Source organism: Lagopus muta, chromosome 11, assembly GCF_023343835.1.
Source record: "Lagopus muta isolate bLagMut1 chromosome 11, bLagMut1 primary, whole genome shotgun sequence".
Taxonomy (NCBI): Eukaryota; Metazoa; Chordata; class Aves; order Galliformes; family Phasianidae; genus Lagopus; species Lagopus muta.
In genome coordinates this window covers 5,613,648-5,635,739 of record NC_064443.1, presented here as the reverse complement: position 1 = coordinate 5,635,739, position 22,092 = coordinate 5,613,648, and the positions used below count along the sequence as shown (strand labels likewise).

General features: G+C 39.2%; 1 protein-coding gene and 1 long non-coding RNA gene across 2 annotated transcripts in view; one reads left to right on the top strand and one right to left on the bottom strand.

Moving 5' to 3' along the window:
• Nucleotides 1-18,617, bottom strand: LOC125698592 (uncharacterized). The gene is made up of 3 exons (XR_007379234.1): nt 18,024-18,617; nt 17,190-17,332; nt 1-1,696 (listed from the first exon to the last, which is right to left on the bottom strand). It is a non-coding gene; the product is annotated as an uncharacterized LOC125698592 (long non-coding RNA).
• NUP210 (nucleoporin 210) overlaps nt 17,807-22,092 on the top strand; it is a 61,408-nt gene continuing 57,122 nt past the window's right edge. The window contains exon 1 of the mRNA XM_048957092.1: nt 17,807-18,028. Within this exon, the coding sequence (XP_048813049.1) occupies nt 17,874-18,028 (155 nt within the window). The 5' untranslated portion in view covers nt 17,807-17,873. The remainder of the gene's footprint in view (nt 18,029-22,092) is intronic.

The following is a 22,092-nucleotide window of genomic DNA, read 5'->3' as shown; positions in this document are numbered from 1 at the left end:
ACATTATGACGTTGTAAAAAACAAATAAACAAAATAGAGCATAGTAAATGATTACATTTTCAGTTCACTCTCAAAAAGTTTCACATGGAGTTCAAATGTTTGGGGTTTTGTTTGTCTGTTTGTTTTTGTTTTTTTTTTAATGTTGCAATGTTCAAAACAAAGTAAAATTTTAGAAGTCAGCCAATCCTTAAACTGTTTGAAATATGCATAGGTGAAATGCTTTGATCTAAAAAAAAAATCACAATCAAACAAGAACCTTTTAAGTTCATCTACATTCACAAAACGTACTGAATAGCTGATTCCATGCTTCCTGGTGAAAGATATTTCCTTTAAAAGTTCCCCTGAGTTGTAACCTTCAGTTCTCAGGTTACAAAAGCAAGGCAACAAACAGAAGTCAGCAGAAACTCTGAGGATATGACTGAAATCTCCCAGAATAAAAGCACGTAACTAAAAAATAGTTACAGATTACACAGACACGCAGGCTTCTCTAATTTCATTTTTCAATCCTTCAAAAATTAGGACCCAAATGCATTATAAAAGTGAGAAAATTAAATACAGCCCAGCTTATACAGTGTATTGATGTTATTTTCAGACTGATAGCTCTATTTTTGCAAGACAAAGGAAAAGTTTTACCCCTGCTCAGTTCTACTTCTGTAGACACAAAGTACAACTCGAATGGTTTTGACAATATTATGGATAACAGTGGTGTCCTGTGGTAAGGGAGTTTATTAATTACTGCATACTCGAAAGCACAGACATATCATTGTTATAATAAATAACCAGCAACTTATTAACTCAAGGTTGGCCTCTTTAGTTTGCTCTTTGTCATCCAGGAGATTATTCATTTCATGTTAAAAACCATAAAAAACACCTTTGGGAAGGGAAGAGTTCAAAGGGAAAAACTTCATAATGTGGCTTCCGATTGAAATTTTTTTATTTTTATTTTCCCCCCTCAGATATCAGATAACAACCCTGGTCTCCCCAGGAACTCTCTTCTATTGACGTGATTGGCCTCTTTGAAGGGATCCCTTTGTGCAGATTCATTTAAAGCAGGGTACTGGAGTCCAGCTTACTAGCAAAGCCTTACTTTGGGAAATAGAAAGATGTGTCTGAATAGTGTCCTGTAGGAAAGAGACTGCCTGGTCAGGCCACCAGTATCTGTATTGGCTTATTACATCTGCCCGTGTAATGTGATGCATATTTAGGAGAATGAGGAAAATTGGCAAATGATCTCCTTTTGGAAGTGACAGCAAAAACCCTTCATTAGTTTCTCAACCTCAGGCAGAACAGAAATTGACTTTAGTTACAATGTTTCATTTTGGTGAAATGACTAATATTGACGAATGGTAAAACGCAATGATTTTTTCCAGATTAAAAAACAATGAAGTTAGAGACAAGAGTGACAGCAAAACCATGATAATGTGAGACTTGGGTCTGCAGATCCAGTTATCCATAATCTGCATGTGATTAATCCTTTGGGTCATTTGCAAATTACTGCACCTTACAGCACTATTTTAGCCTCCTACAAACTGTCCTGTTACTGACTGCAACGTTCAGAGCTGGAATAACGCAAGAGATGGAATAATCCCAGTCGGTTTGACCAGGGCCAGACTCATAGGTATCCCCCTCCTCTACATGGAGGCATCTTGCCAGCTCCAACATCTCTCCCCCATTTCTCGTCGTGGCAGTGTGAGCTCTGTTGAGGGAAAAAAAAAAGAAAAGCAATGTGCCAATCTTCAGTGACTGCTTCAGCTTCAATGCTTAAAAAAAGCATCTGTTCTTTTAGGTGCAAGACACCTTCCAGACAGAAATATGAGACATCACAAATAATACACTGTCAACTATTTTGAGTTCAAGCTTTTGAAACAGGTAGCATTAAAAAAAATAATAATAATAAAAAAAAGGTGTACTACAGATAGGATGAAATGGTTGGAAAGAAACAAAAAGAAATGGGAGATTTATTCTCATTGGAATTTTTTTGTTTTTAATAGATATTCGTTAATTAAAATTTCTGAGAAACTCATCTAATGTTTTCCAATGTTGAGAACCTGTGCTTCTTTAATCTCTTTGATCCCGAGGGCTTTGATCTGCCATGTGATGACATGACTGAGATCAGACATTTACTTTCACAGTATGCAGAAAATGTGGAATTATTGATTCCGATAATCCAGCAGAGCAGAAAAAGGCCTGTGCTTTTTATAGCTCAGAAACTGATACAGTTCTCTTTCCTCACTGTGGTACTGAACAGCTGGAAATGCAAGGCCTGAAAGCTCCTTAAAGACAATATTATTCTTCTCACATTCTTATCTTTGCTGTTTGAGTCCTTCTCCCTTGCTGAATTACATCTAACTGAAATCCTCTGGTTTTAAAACAATAGAGTATGATACCACTAGCCACCACTTCATGCCTTCAGAATCATATCTTCATGATGAGAGACACAGGCTATTACAATAGAATTCAGATGATACAAATCCCAGCAAAGATTTGTTCCAAGAAGTCCTTAAATTGCATTTTCAAATTCACGGGAGTGACTCAGCTTAGAGCCTTAAACCAACCACTGAAAGAAGCCTGAGGCTTAAGTCACTTTCATGCAGTGTAAACATCAACAAGTCAGCACCAAAATGGAGAAAGCTGTATTGAGTACAGTGAGGTGCTCTCTAAAGCAACAAAAGTTTTCAAAGAAGAAATCAGAGGCCCCTTGAGAGGTGCAGCAAGCTACTTCACAGGGTGGGCAGGAACACAGAGGAAAAACATGGTGAAGTTAATAACGCATTGTCTGTTGTCTCTGAATGATAATTAACATGGTCCACTAAGTGCATTTAGTTGATATTTTTTCTGTACCAGTTTTTAAATGCTTTGATAACATGATTGATATCTAGTCACTGTATAATGCATAACAAAACAAAATTGCTCTGTCGTATTTTCCCGTTTTCCAATTACTCCGAACAGCAATACTTTCAGGCACCTGGTAGTCAGCTAGTGATAGAAGTTTAGCATACATTGACAAAATGCTTAGAAATATAGTTTTTCTGTATTCTACCAAGAAAAGATTGCATTTCAGATTTCAGGACTACTTTGTGTTGTTGATGGCTTCATGTACACTCCTCATTAATCAAGTAACAATTGCTACACCTTCTCAATGCCACTGCTATAATAATTGCCTAGTAACAACGCATTGGTACGTAACCAAATATTTAAAAAAAAAAAAAAAAAAAAAAAGGAAATGCAGTTTAAGGAATATCTAGGAAGAACCCCTAGTCCAGAAATCACTTGAAAAAACAATCAGAATATTAAAATAAGTCCTTTGCTTATAAATTAAAGCCAAGCACATAAAACATAGCCAGGAGCATGGATGTTCTGATACTCGTAGCACAACTAATGTCTGGAATGATTAAGAGAACTCTGGAGTCTCAAGAGAAGACAGCAGTTCAGTGGAGCACACGAGGTTTGTATCATCAGAACAATCATCACAAGGCATACTGGAAACATTGGTGTTGGACATAGGAAGCAGCAAACCAGCTTCTGGCAAGTTCTTCACAATACAAGGCGAAGGAGTATCAGTAATCACACAGAGGAAAAAGTTGATGCACCCAACCAACCATAGGGTCCCTAGCTATAGAACACTCCTTCTCCAGCAGTAGCCTTTGTCCAAGAGCCATTCTTTATTCAGAGGCAGGCCCTTCAATGAGCCCAAGGAGGGATGGACTCACGGTCCACCCCTTCCAGTCACATGGAAAGCACCTGAATGGAAAGCACCTGAACTGCTTGCACCTGTGCTTCCTGAGCCAGCCACCCCCTTCACCAGGTGCTTTATCATCAGTTCAGCCATACATAACAGTTTCCCTACAATTTCCAAATCCATTAACCAATTCGATATTTTTATACTTCTGTGCTAGCTTTAGATTCACAAATTGCAATGAAGTAATGCCATAAGAGATATCTTAAAGGAATTTCAATGTCAATATTTACTTGAGCACAGACAACAAAAGTAAAGGAACTACAGAAATAGGAGAAAGTACACAACAACCCTACCAGATACCTTAGCCTTTTTCCAGGCTTCAAAGGCTGTATTAGCTCCGAACTATTCAGAAATTCTATTTCAGAGCCTTCAAATAAAGTCTCCCACAGGCACCATGAAAAGTTTACACATTTGGATAGGAATATCTTGCCGTAAGTAGACTGAACCTTTTTAATTTGTTCTCAAATATCACTGTGTGACTTAGAGATGAATTAACATACAATCAGACTCAAACTATATTAGGCATCATAAATTAATATCAACATTTTGAAGGACTTGTTTTAACGAACAGGTAGCTAATATAGTCCAACACATTAAGGCTAGTAGGAGAAAACAGATGTTTCAGTTGCTGAGTGGTTATGATGCAATGCTTCTAAGAATGTAGGAATGGTAAAACATATTGGAATAAGGCAAAGCAGCTTGTCAGCTAATTGTTCCACATCACACCATCCAAGTAAACTGTGGTTATTGACAGAAAAAACTAATCTGTTACACAAAGTGTTTCAAAAGCAAAGCAGTATATACAGCAGAATGGTAGGGATATTCACATTACTTTTAAAAAGGTGAAGAACATTCCTGTCACATTGATAACAATCCTTACAGGACTTCTTAAATTCCCTTTTTCAGTCTTCAAGCAACATTTTTATAAAATGAACTCCACTGGTATTGATCCAGAACTGGATATACTGCTCACAGAAATTAGAGAAAGCAGGCAAGGCTCTGCAACAGCTTAACTACTAAAGGAGGCTGGAAATCTTTGAGGCAAGGACAAGCCCTATCAGCAAGGAGATACAGAGCCAAAGGAGCACCCACATTAGCTCTGCATGCAGGGCATGATTCTGGGGTGCTCTGTGGGGTGGCTGGAGCGGCTGCCAGCCAGAACTTACACAAAATCCAGCTGGGGCAAATTCTACTGCTTCACATTCCCAGAGCTGGGACAAAATCTGCATTTATTTTCCTCAATAAAAACCAAATAAATAGAAATCCCAGCATTTCCTGGCCATATTGCAATAAAAAAAAAAAAAAAAACAAACACACCACCATATGTGCAAAGGAACACTTTATATATATATATTATTCACTTATATAAAGAGATGATAGAAGTATAATGGGGACAAATATAGACTTCACACATCCTGCTCCAGTCCAAGTTTAAGAAACACTTTGCTTTTGGGAAAGTGTCAAAGTCAGGGCTCCTTCATAGCATTCACAAAGAGAAATTCAGAGAAAGACAATCCTCTTCTGTTTTCCACACCATCTGATTAATTATCATAATTGAAGTGAAGCAAAACCATGTTTTTTTAACCATCCCAACAAAATTCTTCTTACTGTGTAGGGAGCAACTCATTTCTTACTTTTATTCCACAGGAAGTTATTTTGACAAAGACGTGCTGATCACATAACATAGCAGTAATAAACCTCCCTCATTTCTAACGCTAATAGGCTGCTCATCTGTTGAAGCATGGCAATGACCAGCAATTAGCAGCCTTCTCATTTAGCTGCTGTGATTACACCCATTCTTATATTAGGATGGCATTAATTGCAGCTTATACCATCTTGATTTGTGGCACGTGGTGATTAAATGTAGCAGCAGGGGGTGGTAGTGGCGGCGGCAGTGGCTTTTCTTACTTCTTTCACCACCAGAAATGCTGGGAAAAAGCAAAGTAAGACAATGGCTGAGGCAGTCCAGCTCCCTGACCTGCTGTGTGCTGCATATTTCCATTTCTTCTTCCTACTCAGTCCCCCTTTTCTCTAATCAGCAAAACTCATGACAGTATTTGTTGCTCTCTCAAATTTAACAATTATTAATTTGTTCTTAAAAAATAAGGGAGTAACTAAAAAGTAAGTTTGGTATGGTTGCATGGTTCAGTCCTGGCCTCAACCACTGATTGAGTAGATGGGGAAAGGACCTGGTCAGCCTTAGGAGCACAGGTGAAGGCAATTCAGCTGTGTGTCAGGAAGCCTGGCTGCACCTCTCTTAGACGTCATTGAAGGGCTGACTGCCACGGGGGAAGGATCTCTGGCTGGAGATTCCTTCTTGGTGAAGGGAACCTGCAAGCGTGGAATCTTCTGCTCCTTCTGTCATTACACTTCTAGTGAAATACCTTTTCCCATCATGTTGATCTGTCCAATTGCTACAATGGTCACCTGTGTCTCTTATTGCTTCCATTAAAATTCTTGATCTCTGTGAAATCCATGCATCCTTTGTCTCTGAGACGGAGAGAAAATACCTCATTCTAACCTGGCAGAGCAGCTAGATATTTGCAATTTTGTATGTATGAAAAAAACACCTGTTACAAATACAGTGAATTAAGATATGCAGCAAAGTTTGTTGTTTTTCAGGCTTTCCTCTTGTGAGAGCAGTATCAGCCTTGCCTCTGACACTGAGTTCTCCATGGCTTAAACCAAAGCGTATCATGGATGCTCACTAATAACGTGCTGTTCTGAGGGGTGCCTGAGGCTGGGGTTCCCTTACAAAACTGTTTATGAATAAAATTAATGAAAGCAACATCTAAATCTAGTAATGCTGGAAATTCTCCTGTACATCCTTAAAACAAGACATATCAAATAAGTAGTACTTGTGAGTTATTTGTGCAATTGACACTTTCATCAATACTACTGCTCCTATAATTATGAGCAGTACAACTCCCCTGCCTTGCAGGAATGTTGGGGAGACGGTTCCCTAGCAGCGGCACCTGGGTAGGCGAGGTGGATGTGGCAGAATAGGAACTTATTTTTCTTCAGGTTATATTTTAGTTGTGCAGTAGAAATAAGGCTTCAGAGTACAAACTTCAATAATAAGGAGAAAAGAAAATAGAAAACTGTTGCCTATTCTGTGCTCTTGAGTAAGGTAGCTCGTCAGAAGGGCTTATGCCAATACACCAGCACTACTTGAACAGGTAATTTAAGATTAAAAAACTATGCACATGAAAAAGGATGCGAATTAGTTTCTGCAGTTAGTTTAATTTCGGTACTTCATACATTTTGTGTGTAGTTGTTGTTTTCTTGTTTTGATTTCTAGCATATTTTTATTTGAACTTGTCTGTATGTTTTGTAACAGCCTGTCTTCTCACAAGCTATTACTGGTTTATTTGAACGTAAGCATAATGAAACAGGAGGGAGAAAGCAAAACTCACTGCTGGCTTCCTTCCTTCGAACAGATTAGCCTCCTCACGAAACACAGTATTCCCTGCTCACTGCGGAATTTATCCAGATTAGAAACCATTTTCCCTGTAAGTACAGCTGAACAGTTGCAGTATATCTGATTCACTTGAACTGTGAAGACAAATAAGCCTGTGAGGAGGTACCTTCTTTGTGTTTTCAAATGCATTTTGTTGATGGCTTTTACTCCACTATAACTGCTCCAATCATCAGGCATGATGCCAGCATACAGAGATGGCCATAAAACCTCATAGCACATTTTGGACTTGAGGTGACCTGGCAGACTTTTCAACTTACAGCTAATTAGAAACCTCACTAGAGAATATCTCACTTCAGAAAGAAAAGATTGTGAGTTGTTCTCAGTATGAAATAAATTGTACATAATATTTACTCACATTGATCCCTGAAGTGTGATATGCTTTGGGTTTGACAGCACTTCACCTTTCCTCTTCCTGGATCACACGAGGAGTTGACTGACTAGTTGTGATGTAGTCAAAGATAAGTACTGCTAATCCCTTTCTAATTCTGGCACAATACATGCTAATTTGACCTCTCTAGAAAAGGATCCTACTTTCTGGTTGAATGTCTTGGAACACTGAACTGTTTACCCACTTTGTTAATTATTAGACAATCACATTTCCCTACTGTTTGGATAAATAAGGAAGAGGGATGGAAGGGCGGGGGGTGAAGAACAGCTTAATGTGAAGACAAAACTTTGGGCACCTTCTGCTTTTCAGTACCAGATATATAAGCTGTTGGTTCATTAATCAAAACCCAAATACTTACATAACACAGACAGCTAAGTTTCAGTTGTTTGCAAAGTAAATCTGTCCACTTGACTGCACTATCAAATGACGTGCGATCTATTTGTAATAACGTAACTAAAATGCAACTAATGTAATTTATTATTGACGTAAGTTACTATGGTAGGGATTTGCTTCTTTAGTGGGCAAAAGGACAACACTAAGATAAAAGTAAACAACAAGTTGTAACTAAATTCAAATGCATAATGCATGTAAATATATAACCAGCTATAATCAATAGCCAGCTATAATTTCAGGTCACTAGCCTGAACTAGGTGTGTGGGTCAGACAAGCTGTTTTGTCTCTGAGAGTCTCTAACATGTTAAGAAAGCTGACTTTATTTTCTGATTTTTCATTTAAGTACTGAAAATGTTAAAAACACCCATGCTTTGCTTTTCAATTCATTACATTCCCATGTGAAAGAAAAGTAGGTTTACCTGGTTCAAAATTTGCCTTCCTTGTCGTCTTAAGGGGAAAAACTTGGGGTCTTTTTGTTTGTTTTTTTATCCCTAGCCTTGGACTGAATGTTTACCACCCCCATACCAGTGGAACAAAGTGCAGACTGTAGCAGGATTCAGGGCACTATATGCAAAATGCCAACATTTTGCTATAGCAAATGCAATCATGAATTCCAGACTGGATTTCCACTTTTCAGATACACTTATTTCACATCTCTGGATCAATTTAAAGCAAAATATGTAATTTAAGTATAACAATTCACAGAGCTTGCAGTGCACAAAATAAGCGTGTGCACAAATCTGCTGAAGGGCAAATTGCCCGTAATTATAATGATGCAATTTTTTAAAAAGAATGTAGGAAGTCAATAAAATATTTAGTTCCGTTACAGATGGTTATTGCACTGAAGGAATATTTTGAGCTCTATTTAGTTGCTTTTAATTAAATTATGTCCTTTACAAGAAGATACAGGATTAAGAAGAGGGCACAGTTAAGGGACTGAGATATTGCTTAATATTTGAATTACGAAGCGTTTGTTATTTTTGCAAATATAGCACTTGCACATGCACATAGTTCTGCAGCATAACTAATCTCCTTAGTTCATTGCAAGATGAAGTTCAGACATAAATTGGACGGGAAAAAATGGTTATGGGGCTTTCAGTGTAATTTTTCTCAGTAGATTTGCATTACAATCCGTACAACTAAGCAGATGCAAGATCAGATCTGAAAGGAAATTTCTTGAGGGTCAGATGTGTTCAGAACTCAGTAAAAGAAAGTACACAGTTTTACAGAGCTACACAAGTGTAGGATGATTTATTTATTTATTTGAATTCTAAATTTAAAGAAAACTCCTTCATTATTTATACAGAAAAATCTTCTTTGCTTTTTACCAAGTGTTTTTCAATTTGAAAAGATCATTTCATTCCAATTTAGCCCAATGTTAGTGAATAATTTAGTACCTTTCTCTGCTGTCCTGTCATATTAATTAGTTAGAACCAAACAGTTCAAATATTCAAATAATAACAAATCTTTACTCAAATAATAGCCTTGAGTCTGAATATTACCAATTAAAACAGTCAGTTATGAGCAAAGACAATCACAGAATCATAGAATGGCCTGGGTTGAAAAGGACTACAATGATCATCTAGCATCAAACCCCCTGCTATGTGCAGGGTCGCCAACCATCAGACCAGGCTGCCCAGAGCCACATCCAGCCTGGCCTTGAATGCCTCCAGGGATGGGGCATCCACAGCCTCCTTGGGCATCACTTTTGTGAAATGAAAGTTAATGAAAAATAATCTTTTCATCAACTTAAGGATTGCCAAAAACATAGGCCTTCATACAACGTACTGCTGGGAATCTATCAGTAACCTTATTCGACAAACATAAAATCTAAACTCTCCATTTTTGTAGCTAATTCAGAACAGTGCTGCATAAAAATATGGAGAGAACAATTCACAAATAATAACTACAAGCTACAGAGTTTAAGACAGCATGGCAATTCTGGGGCTGTTAGCTGGGACACTTAAAGGGTTTTACAAATTTAAAGTAGAACGTGACAGTGGTGAGATCAGGTATTATTCATCCAAGTTCATCCACTTTTTTTTTTTCTTTTTTTTTTCCACAAGAGAGAAGCAAGAACAAATGTTCCAAAATGCTTTAATTTCACTCTGGAGCAAAGTTCAACTTACAAAAGCATCTAGTCTTGTAGAATTACAGTTACTTATATCATAAATAACCTCGTCCCTAACCTTAGCATGTGTAATGATAATAAACTCATAGCTGTCTCTTTATCCCCTTATTAATACACTTGTTATATAAAGAGCTGATCTGAGATAGTGAAAACTTCCTCAAAAGGAATCAAAGCCAATAAAAAAGTTGGGGAGAAAAAAGAGAAAACAAACGTGTCACTGGGGTCCCAAGAGAGAGCATTTATAGAGAACTTAAAAAACAGCACCACCAAGATGCCAGCTAGTTAGGAGAAATAAAATGGAAGAGTGATGCTGATATGCGCAGGGTAATCGCGTAAGAATAAAAGTGAACTGATGAAATCATGTAGACATCAGATCCTTTCTTCATCGAGCAACAGGAATCTGTTCAAGGGAATATCACTAAACAGCACTGAGCTTTATTAAATAAAAGCAAAGGAAGAGAAACACTCTTCAGATTGCAACTGTACCCAGCATGCGTTACAATGAAGGGCTTCCAACTTGCATTGGAAAGAAAACAGACTCGAAGATGGACTTCCAAATTATTCAGACATGTCCCTATCTTAACAGGGATGGAATGACCCTAGTGTATTGTGAATTTTTACTTTGAACTGGAACTAATATTTTTCTATCATGTTGGATCAGTTTTATGCTTTTTTTTTTCTGCATCACATTATCTTATGTAGATTTTGACTGCTACTGAGCACTGAGAAGGATTTCTATACTGTGCTGGATGTTCCTTTTGCCTTTTGCAATGACTGATAAGCTAGAACAGGACCATGCAAACAAGCAGTTCAGAATTTTCATTCTTATGTGCACTAGGCTACGTTTGTCAATGTTTGACTGTCATCAAGCATTATGCTGCCAATTTGTCTACTTCTGTTTCTATGAAGTTCCTCACAGCCTCGTCTTATAAAGACTTACACTAAATAATTTTGTCATCTGCAAATCCTGCTGACCTCATTTTTTCTTCTACCCTTCATTTCTGCCTCTCCAGATAATTAATGAATATATTAAGTACTATCTATAACACAGATTCTTGGGACATACTAATATTAACCTCCTGCTGAATTGAAAACTGACAGCCTAATGAATTAAATTCTCCACATAAGAATGGTGCTGCAATAGAAATCAGAATGAGTTGAGCTTCATCCCTAACCTGAAGAAGAGGGGGAAAAAAATCACCAGGAAAACAACTTCAGCAAGTACAAACACCTGCAATTGCTACTGAATGTTATTAGACTTGTAAAAAAAAAAAGAGGCTACTGCATACAGTTTTATGCATCTCTAAGAGCTATTGTCCATACTTAAAGAAGCTAGATATACCTTAATAAATAAGATCACCTGATCTCTGTGTAACTCCTTCACTTGCTGCTGGAAGAATCGTTAAGCAATCAGTAATACCTCAAGCATTTTTCACCTGCAAAATCGTTAAAAGTACTTTGACAGAAATATCCTCGCACCCCAAAATTTACTTGGGTACATGAAAGAATCATACAATCATAGACTCAGGAAGGATAATCTGTAGGTTTTAGAGCTAATTTGAACAAGATGGTGCAATCAGACTTCATACTTCGATCTGTACAGATTTTAATGCACACATAACACTGTATTCTGGTGTACATTGCAGCATCTCCTGCGTTTTCTCCTATCATTCCACTGCAGTAAGTTAAATCTTCTTTGGAAGAACTCATTATTGAAATAACAGCAATTGTGCTATGTTTCTTCAAGGTCAGCAAGAGTCCCTGATTTTTTTTGTACTTACGTGATCTTAGAGTGGAAAGTAAACTCTAATTTTACATTTGAAATGCAAGTAGGTACAGAAGCCTTCTAGAGGCATAGCCTCACTTTGAACATTGTGTGCAGTTGTGGGTCCACAATATAAAAAGGATTTTAAGATACATGAATACATTAAGAGGAGGGCAACAAAGGTGATGAAAGGGCTGGAAGGCATGTCCTAAGTGAGCAGAGGCTGAACAAAAGGAAAAATTTCTTCACTGTAAGGCTGGTCAAACAATGCTTTAGGCTTCCCAGAAGAGGGAATTCCCTATGCATGTTAGTGTTCAAGAGGCATTTGGATAACACAATCATTACCAGTGCTAGGATAAGCAAAGTCAAGACTTCTGCCCAAAGTACTTCTGCTGGAAGATAGAAGAGATGCTGAAGCATAATAAATTGTCCCATGTTGGTGTTTAAAGCATAGAAAATAAGAAAACAGTTTGGAACAGTGTTAACATTTAAAAAGACATAGAACTATTGTATTTGATTGCCCATTTAACACTTCTGAGGTGTACATACCATAATATGAAATCAAGTAACCTTGAAAAGATCATAATTCATTTTCCTTATTGCCATTACCTAAGTCATTAAACATATTCATAAGCCTATTTATACATTTGACTAATTATTTTCAAGGTTTAAGACTTCTGTGATTTCCTAAATTTCCCTGATGTATTTGAGGGGAAACAAAGGTTGGGATATTTGTTTTTGTTACTCTTCTATTTCTTGTGAATTCTCATCACTCATGCATTCATTCAGTTGTTCAGTGAATAGCTCATTAATATGATTTCCATCTCTGTATAAAGGCACATGGAAAAAACACTATTATGTAACACTTTGAAAAGAGCTATAAATAGGCTTCTTTAATAACCATAAATTTACATTAGAAAGGTAGATAAACTCTGATGTTAAAAACGTTTATTTTTATCTGCTGTTACTGTTTCATAATCTCAGTGTTATCAGACACATCCTGAATAATTGAGTAAGCCCTTGGTGTTTTATACTATCTGGGAAAGTCTTGCACATCAAATGGCTTTATAAAATAAAACTACCCATGGCAGCCAGGGCAGACTAGATTAAGCAACGAATGAGAGATTTGGCTCTGATTTAAGTGATGTTTCTAAACAAAAGTGGTCCCTTCCAAATAATTTGAAAGAAATCAGCTTCGCTAGAATTTAACACTCTTTCCTTATTACCATTAACTGGCTGCCTTGATTTTAGTAATTTCCTGAATTTATGCCTTCCTTTGGCCAAACATCTTCTCATGACGCAGCTTGGAAAGAAAATACTGGCAGGAATAACGAAAGTGTTCAGTTTTACAGTTGCTATAAATCCATCATTAGTTTTGCAGAGAATAGTTGTAAGGCTGAGAGTGTTCTCATAAAATCTTCAATATGCGTATGAAGACACAAAAAGTCTAATACAGTAAATTGAACATGATAACTCCACCAGTAGAGAAAGCAATAAAGAAATAATTGAAAAATGAATGTTGTTTTATATACTCTGTTTCTATGATATCCATTTTAAAGTAATGAAAAGTAATGCACTTTCTGGCAATTCAATCTCTGTAGCAGCAGATCAGAGTCCTAGCAGAGGTAAGTACCTGAACCACACATGACAGCAGGATGGATGCAAACTCAATGAGTTCTGCCAGTCAGACTGAGCAGCTGTGCAGGTTTGCATGTTGGTAAGACCTTTCATCCAGTTTTGAAATAATGGCTGATTAAAACCAAACACTCAAGTACAATGATCTGCAAACTACTGACTCCCACCACCCCTGTCACAGTAAGAAGGGATGTTTGTTACAATCTACTTTTCTTCTCTTGGCTGTTTAAGTGCATCTTCACGTATAGGACTACTTTACTTCCATGGCTGGTGCTTCTTTGATGCAGATATTTTACAGGGCTCTGCAGATGTGAGGATGGAACCAAACAGCAAACTAAGCAGGAAGAAAGCAAAGCAATGAAAGCTATAGAAATAGCCAGGAAATACACATAAAGCACTGTACTTTGAGAGCATAGATGAGTAAAATAGACACAATGAGGGCAGCTCAAGTGTTATCAGATGTGGCCTGATAAGAAGGAAGGAGACTGACCATTTTTCCCAGCTATTTTGCAGGATATAATTTTACTCTCCTTAAACAAAGAACACCAGAAAAAAAAGGTTCTGATATCTCTGATATTCTCACATATTCTCTGATATTCTACTAACAGCCCACTTTCTTTCTCCAACTCCATTAACCTGCCCTTTTCATTTTCTACTCAGCTTGGTGTATCTTCCTTGGATTCTCAACCATGGAATCCACATTCTTAGAGCAGTATTTCCATTAAACATACTACAAGTTCAATTACTTGGTTGCCTTTCTTCAGACCTTAATTTATTTGAAAGGTTCATAAAGGCAACAGCACAGATTTTTTTTTTCATTGATCTACTATGTGAACTCTGATTTTTCTAGTTTCATGAAACTGTCCATACAATTAGACTGCATACAATGCATTTATCTGCTCATGCAATACAGAGCCCTATATTGTTAACACATATAGACATATCCATGTAGGATATAGTTGAAACTGCTCTATCAGCAATGCTAGGCTTAAACAAGTATACTTCAATAGAATCTTCCAGACCTCATTATGTTACTTGGCTAGAATTTAACTTTTTGAGTCGCAATTGTTCACCCTTGGTATTTTGTTTGTTCTGTTTAGAACTACTTTGGAAGATTTAAAATTATTCAGACATTTTAAAATATGAAATGCCTGAAAGTAAAGGCAGGTGATTTTTGGCTAGTTGCTTTTTTTGTTTTGTTTTTTCTTTTCTTTTTAAGTAAGCTTTTTCTTCTGAAGCTGATGTTTTCTTTGATCAGAATTTGGCAGATACTCAGGCCTCAATCCAGGAACGCATACAGATACATGCTTAGTATCCACATCAAGTTGGTTCAGCCTTCCTGAACATAAGCCCTGCAAGCAGTTGTACTGCTAAAACAGGACACCTATTGTACATCCTCAAGACCTGAGGCAGGGGAAGGGCTGATGCAATTCTAAGAGAAGACAAGTGAAAAAGCTGCATCAGCACCTGGTGTTTTGTTATTTACTCAGTGTATTTTGATTGCCTCTCAAATTCCTTTAAAACACAGTTCTTCTACTTAGTCTCAGCTGCTTGGAGAATAACAGTTTATTGTTTGCCTTCATCCTTCTCACAGCTAAACAGCTCATTAAAGTACTCCCCATTATCATTCAATAATTGCATTCTTTGTGACCAAAAACATTTCCATTTTTGCTCCTCATCAGGCTTACTTTTACATTCCTACCAGTGTATAAACATCTCACTTTACAAAAACATCTTTCCTGCTCCTATTGTCTAATGTGCCAGCTAACCACCATTCCACATGAAAATATTTCTACACACTTTGCATTGCCATTTCAGCCTGAGAAAGATGTGCTGACTCCATACTAGTCCCATACTAATACAGAAAAAGAAATCCAAGCACTGCAGCAATTATACTGGCAACCAACAAGTTTAGTAACTTCTCAGAGTGTGCAGCAAGTTTTCCTCCTAAGCTATTCTTTTCCAAAACAGTCTCTAATGATAACGCAGTGCCACAATGCATACTTTCAATTTAAGTAAGTAAAATATTCACTTCATAATTTTACTGTCTAATGGAAATTGCAGAGTTGCTCATCAATGTCTCCTCCATAGTGCACTTCTTACAATTGTTTTGAAAGCTTCTGAGTATGCTCTTGTGTCAAATATTTAATTATTTCAGGTCTTAAGCACACGTTGATGTTACTTATGAAATATTTTAAGTCATCCAGGTCTAACTATACAAGAACAACAATCTTCCAATAATACAGAATAGTTACTCATCAGGTACTGCAGATTAAGATACACTCAGATTGCAAAACCAATTTTTAACAGCTAGGAAACACTTTTTTCTCATCTCATTCAAAGCAAAGCACTCGCTATCTACTCCTTAGCCACTCTGCTGTAATTACACTGGAATTGACTGTAAACGTAAGGTATTGATTTGATCATGGGTGATTTTATCTCATCCTTTCCTAATATCCGAGTTTTTTCTGAACTTTTCTCCAGAGCACATCTATGAAAGAAGGTTACGAACTCTGTGACAGAGTACACAAAGAAGTGCCAGTTTTTTGGGGAGCAGTGTAGTGTGTAGTGCCTTGATTTGCCAGAACTTTTAATACCGTAAATATTTCTGGGCCCAGTTCCCAGTGATTTACACTGCAGCTGTGAAGTTCAGCCCTTCTCTAAAGTCATGCCATTTCATTATGTGCATTCAGAAAATGAGCAATATACAAACAGAAGCTGCAGTGAAAAGTGAACTGTCCAGCACAACACATCTCCCTAGGACAGAACAGGGAACAGTCTGACAACTAACACACTATAGCTGAATAAATACTGGAAAAAAAGTATACTCCTAGGTAAAGAAGTCCTGTGTAAACTTACTTGCTTAGAATAGATGAGAACCAGTGAACTCACTAATGTAAATTGTAAGTGGGCAACATATCAGCTATGCCCCTGGATGGCATCCAAACTCTCTAAACAGAATTCAAATACTTTAAAAACAAAATGATTCTTCCCTTCTTTGCGTCCCTTTTCTCACTGAATATCTAACCAACTTCATTCATGACAGAAGTGATTACTTCAAGGAGCTTGACTTTTCTCAGGTACTGAATGGTAAAGAGATCATACTGTTAAACATACAGCGAGATAATTATACACGTGAGCAGACACTGTCAACAAGATATGACTGCAATATCAGTCTGGCTTTTGACTTACAAAATACAGTGTTTTTTTCAGAGTACTTTAAGGTGTGTCCAAACTTCTAAAAAATCAAATTAATAAATACAGAAATTCCATCATATGGAACCATAGTTATTCCTACGTACACCATCCATTCATTTTTAATTTTCAGCAAAAAATACCTGCAACAAAGTGAAATGAGCACTACAGTGCTGTCCTCCATTACAAAGTCCAATAAGTACCTTGTGGTAAAGCATATGTTTTGCAAGGTATTTATTTACAAAGAAACAGGGAAAGAAATGCTTAATTGAAATATGTGCTTCTTGGATTCCATTTCAGAATCTGAATTCTTAAATAATTAAAGATCTATCAGTGCTGGTTAAGTCTTCACTCTCTTCTTGCCATGTTGTCCTACTTGCCATGCTGTCTGACCGCTCTTCTGGGCACTACAGGAAAAGGTCAAGCCAGCATAAGGCCAGCTGACGAAACCCACCTACTTACTGTGCTCCTTGGAGGGGCTCCAAGCTGCTCACACCACAGTCACCACTGCATTCACCTGGCTTACAGAGTTCACGTCTCACGGAGTTCCCTTTCTGGCTTCCTTAACCTCTTTCTGCACTTTGGTCCATGTACCACTTCTTCACCTATGGCATGAAGAGTACAAGAGAATACGTCTTCCTACTTGAACTACATATGAAGAGTACAAGAGAATACGTCTTCCTACTTGAACTACATAGAAAGGATGTAGGATGTATGCGAAGGATGTATCTTTTATTACAAAAGCGCTGTCTAGCCTAGCTGTTAGTAACACAGTAAGTAGCACAACCAGCGCAGTGACAGTGCAATATATAGCGATGCATAATGTAAAAGTTGAGAGGTGACACGCACCTCCTCACTGGTGTTTTTGAACTGGGGGGAGGATTCAGGTTGCGTTTTTTATCGGTGAAGTCCATTATAACCTAATTGCCGCACACCCCCGTGCCTCGGACGTTCAACCAGTCCCTTATCGACCTCAACCACGCCAGGGCGACAGGGCATGGCAGGCCCGGCCCGTCCCCTCTCCTCCCTTCACCCCTCCGCCCCCCCGGGGCGCCGTCCCGCCCTGCCCCGCCGCTGACGTCCCTCCGCCCGCGGCGCACTGCCGCCCTTTCCCGCCCCCAACGGCGGCGCTCCCTGTGGCGGAGCATGGCTCCCCCCGCGCCTCGGGCGCTGCTCCTCCTGCTCCTTCTCCACCGCCTCGCCGCCTCCTCCAAGCTCAACATCCCCAAAGTGCTGCTGCCCTTCACCCGCGGTACCCGCGTCAACTTCACGCTAGAGGCCAGCGAAGGCTGCTACCGATGGTGAGTGCAGGTGCCGCCGCTCTTTGTCCGCCACTTCTCCCGGCTGCACCTGCGGCGTTCCCTCCCTCCGCCCGGGGGGAGCGCGAGCCCCGACCTCCGGGCGCCGCACCGTGCCGCAGCGGGAGCCGCGCCGCCAGGCCGCCCGCCACGCGGGCTCACGTCGCTTCGGCGCTCCGCCTGCTCCCCGTGCGGAATCCCTGAGGGGAAACACCGTTCCCGCCCCGCTCCCACACGTGTCCTCGCACTGCAGCCTTGTTGCCGCTCACGCCCTGCAGCAGCGCAGGTGTGGGCACGCCGCCCGGGCTGCGCGCTCCGTCACCGCTGTAGAAATGCCCCTTCCTCGCTGAGTAACGAGGGACCGCCGGGTCGGGGTTTGGTTACCAAGGCGAGCGAGGGACTGAACGACAAATAGCTGTTGCAGATTTAGAAACTGTGTCGCGGCCTCCGTGTTAAATGACTGCCATCAGCTCCTTATCTCCTATTTAATATACCTAAACTATAATTTAGATGAGCAGGAAGTTTCTGTTGAAGAGACTGTGGCAGCCAGGATACGTTCAGGAGGCCAGACAGGTGCTGGCAGCTTTCAGCTGTTAGTTGGTAGCTGACAGTTACTGAAGCACGTTGTTTTAGGTCTGTTTTCACTGTATCTGTTTATTTGTGCTATTACCTTTCCCATCCCTGTGTAGTTCCGTGGCTTAGGTCTGTGGTAACTCAGGTGTTATTCCACGTATTTGAGCATCCAGAGTTGGCCGGAAGCAAGTTAGAGCCAGCTGCACGTGGTGATGTAAGTTACTTACATGGACTGCTTTAGTGGCAAAGTGCAGGGATTTTCCTTTCTGTAGTCTTTGGAGGTAACTGAGTCCTTAAAGGCTTTGCTGTGGGGGGTGAAGTACATTCTAGAAAGTAGGAACAAACTCATCTAAGCACTAGTAAAGTCTGGGAAGTGTGGGCAGCCTTCCCTGTTCTGCCAGTGACCAGCTGGCTGCTGCTGGGCTGGCTGCTGCCCTTCCTGCACATGCCAGACACTGTCAGAAATATGTGGGCATCTCTATATCACACTAAGGTCTACAGATGGAGGATAAGACTGTGCTCTAGAGAAATGCCATACTTGGTCCATTAGAGAGAGATCAAATGAGAGTGATCTGTAGTCATTACAGAGCACATTATGCTGGTAGTTTGCCATGAGTCACGTACCTAGTGCACATTGGCTTCAGCAGTGTCCATCCTCTATGTCTTTAGAGATAAATTTTGGTTGAGAATTAAGGAACCTATACCAGCTTCATACAGGATGCCATCACTTTCTGTACTGGGGTTGTAAATGTGTTTTTGCTCACTTCTGCTTTGCAGGGACTGGCAGGATGTGGGTGGTAAAACTCAACGTGCTTGCAAAAACTGTCAGAAGGAAGCAGTAGCTGTGTGTGTGGGACTGAGCAAAAGCAGTAATGCTTGTCATGCTCTGAGTGTGCTTGCTAGACTGCATCTGCATCTCTCTGCATCCTTCCCCATGCGGGCCTTGAGCTGCAGGGTATTAGAAAGAGATAAAGACTGCAGGGGCAAGTCTATATTGACTTGCTGACAAGTTTCCTGTACTTTATGAAAAGGCTGTTGGTAGTAGCTGCTAACGGAGATAGGCCATTAAGCTGCAGAAGTTTGGAAGTACCAATATAATGGGCTCAGAAGTAGTGATCGTGTCTGTAAAATAAGGGTTAGATTTCCGTGTGTAAAAGCAAAAATTAGACATTTGGGGCTGTTGATGTGTCTGAGGAAGGAAGGAACTGAGGTTGTCTAATGCAGGTGATTGTAGGGTAGGAAGTAGCATATGAAACCTGCTTTCATCAGTATCTGTCTTCCAGAGTTGTCCCTTTTTCCTTTTTTTCCTTTTTTTCCTTTTTTTCCTTTTTTTCCTTTTTCCTTTTTTTCCTTTTTTTTCCTTTCCTTTTTTTTCCTTTTTTTCTTTTTTTCCTTTTTTTTTTTTTTCCTTTTTTTCCTTTTTTTCTTTTTTTTCCTTTTTTTTCCTTTTTTTCCTTTTTTTCCTTTTTTTCCTTTTTTTCCTTTTTTTCCTTTTTTTTTCCTTTTTTTTTTCCTTTTTTTCCTTTTTTTCCTTTCTTTCCTTTTCTTTCCTTTCTTTCCTTTCTTTTCCTTTTTTTCCTTTTTTTTCCTTTTTTTCCTTTTTTTCCTTTTTTTCTTTTTTTCCTTTTTTCCTTTTTTTTCCTTTTTTTCCTTTTTTCCTTTCTTTCCTTTCTTTCCTTTCTTTCCTTTCTTTCCTTTCTTTCCTTTCTTTCCTTTCTTTCCTTTCTTTCCTTTCTTTCCTTTCTTTCCTTTCTTTCCTTTCTTTCCTTTCTTCCTTTCTTTCCTTTCTTTCCTTTCTTTCCTTTCTTTCCTTTCTTTCCTTTCTTTCCTTTCTTTCCTTTCTTTCCTTTCTTTCCTTTCTTTCCTTTCTTTCCTTTCTTTCCTTTCTTTCCCTTTCTTTCCTTTCTTTCCTTTCTTTCCTTTCTTTCCTTTCTTTCCTTTCTTTCCTTTCTTTCCTTTCTTCTTTCCTTTCTTTCCTTTCTTTCCTTTCTTTCCTTTCTTTCCTTTCTTTCCTTTCTTTCCTTTTTCCTTTTTTTTTTCCTGCTTTATTTTCAAACACACGGTTTTCCTACCTGTAAGTTTTGTACATAGTACTGTCTTCTGGGATAAGACAGCCAGTGCGGATATATTCAGTACTTAAATTGCATTTTTATTTGTTTTTTTAATTACCTTAATCCTGAAGTTACACCTGGCAGATTGAAAGCACTGAGAAGGAGAATTCTTTCCTTGAAATCTGCCTCAACATAATAACAACTGGAGAGAATGGACAGCAAAAAACATTTTCCCTGAAGGCATACAGCATGGCAGGATATTTCTAGCAGAAGTTACGTGTAGCATCTATATGTGTTGACATGTTTGTAACAGTATTATTTCATGTCTTCAAAATTGTGGCTTATGGTAAGAATCGATGGAAAGTTGAGCTTCTGAAGTTAGCTTTGAGAAATACAACTGATTAAATTTAGATCGCTATGGTCAGTTTCCTTATGGAAGGGCTACAGCTATGCAAAGATGATAGTGGCCGTGTAAGAGAAGATATGATGGTGAGCTGATTTCTCATTGAAAGGTTTTGTATATGCTGCTGAGGATGCTGGTAGGCAGAACTGAAGTTCTGCTGGTGGCAGGGTGCTGGCAGAGATGCAGTGGCTCGGTGCTGTTCGGGCTGTCATGGATGGTGCTTTCTGAGAAAACCAAAGCCTATGTGCAACGCTGCTGTTGCAATCGAAGCTCGTTCTCTGACTCCTTAACTTGCGTTTCTGGTATTGGTTTGTAAATTTGTCTTATCACTCCGAGAGATCTATCTGATGGCTTGCAGTGTTCTGTAATAACACAGCAGGGGTTGCTGACCAAGTCTGTAACCTTGTTTTGCTGCTGACAATCTAAAGGTATTCGGCTTTTTCATCACTGCTGTTGTTTCCTGGATACCTGTGTTAGCAGGAGTCTACAAAAGCCTTGTCTTAGTTTCTAACTGGAAAGTTCTAGTGTGAGACACTGATTGTCACTTCCTTTGCTATAAAAATATTCATTATGTAGTGATTGTTACTGCCTGCTGTTCTTACCCTTCCTTTGGTTTCCACCTGCACTGCATTTCCTCCTGGCATGGCCCATTGTAAGAGGGGTGGCAAAGCATTCCCTCTCCTCTGGGAGGTTCCCATACTTTAGTGGGTACTTTCTCAGCTCCACTGGGAACTCCAGTGGATGTAGAATCAGCTCAGGATCAGCCTGAGGTTGGGTACAGAGGCAGGCTGTGCTGCTGTGGGCCGTGCACCATCAGTGTTACGGTGGTTGAAAACCAGAGAGGGTGGCATGAGAGCCTGGTATATATGTTTTGTCAGAACTGAAGAGGTACAATAAGTAGTTGTGCTTTTTCTCTTAGCAGATGTGTTAACCTGCAGTGCAGGTTTACTCTGGGGAAGCTTCTTCTGAGTCGGAGCAACGTCCTGCCCAGGAAGGAGGACAGGGAGAGCAGGGCATTCATGTTTCATGTTAGTTTGGCA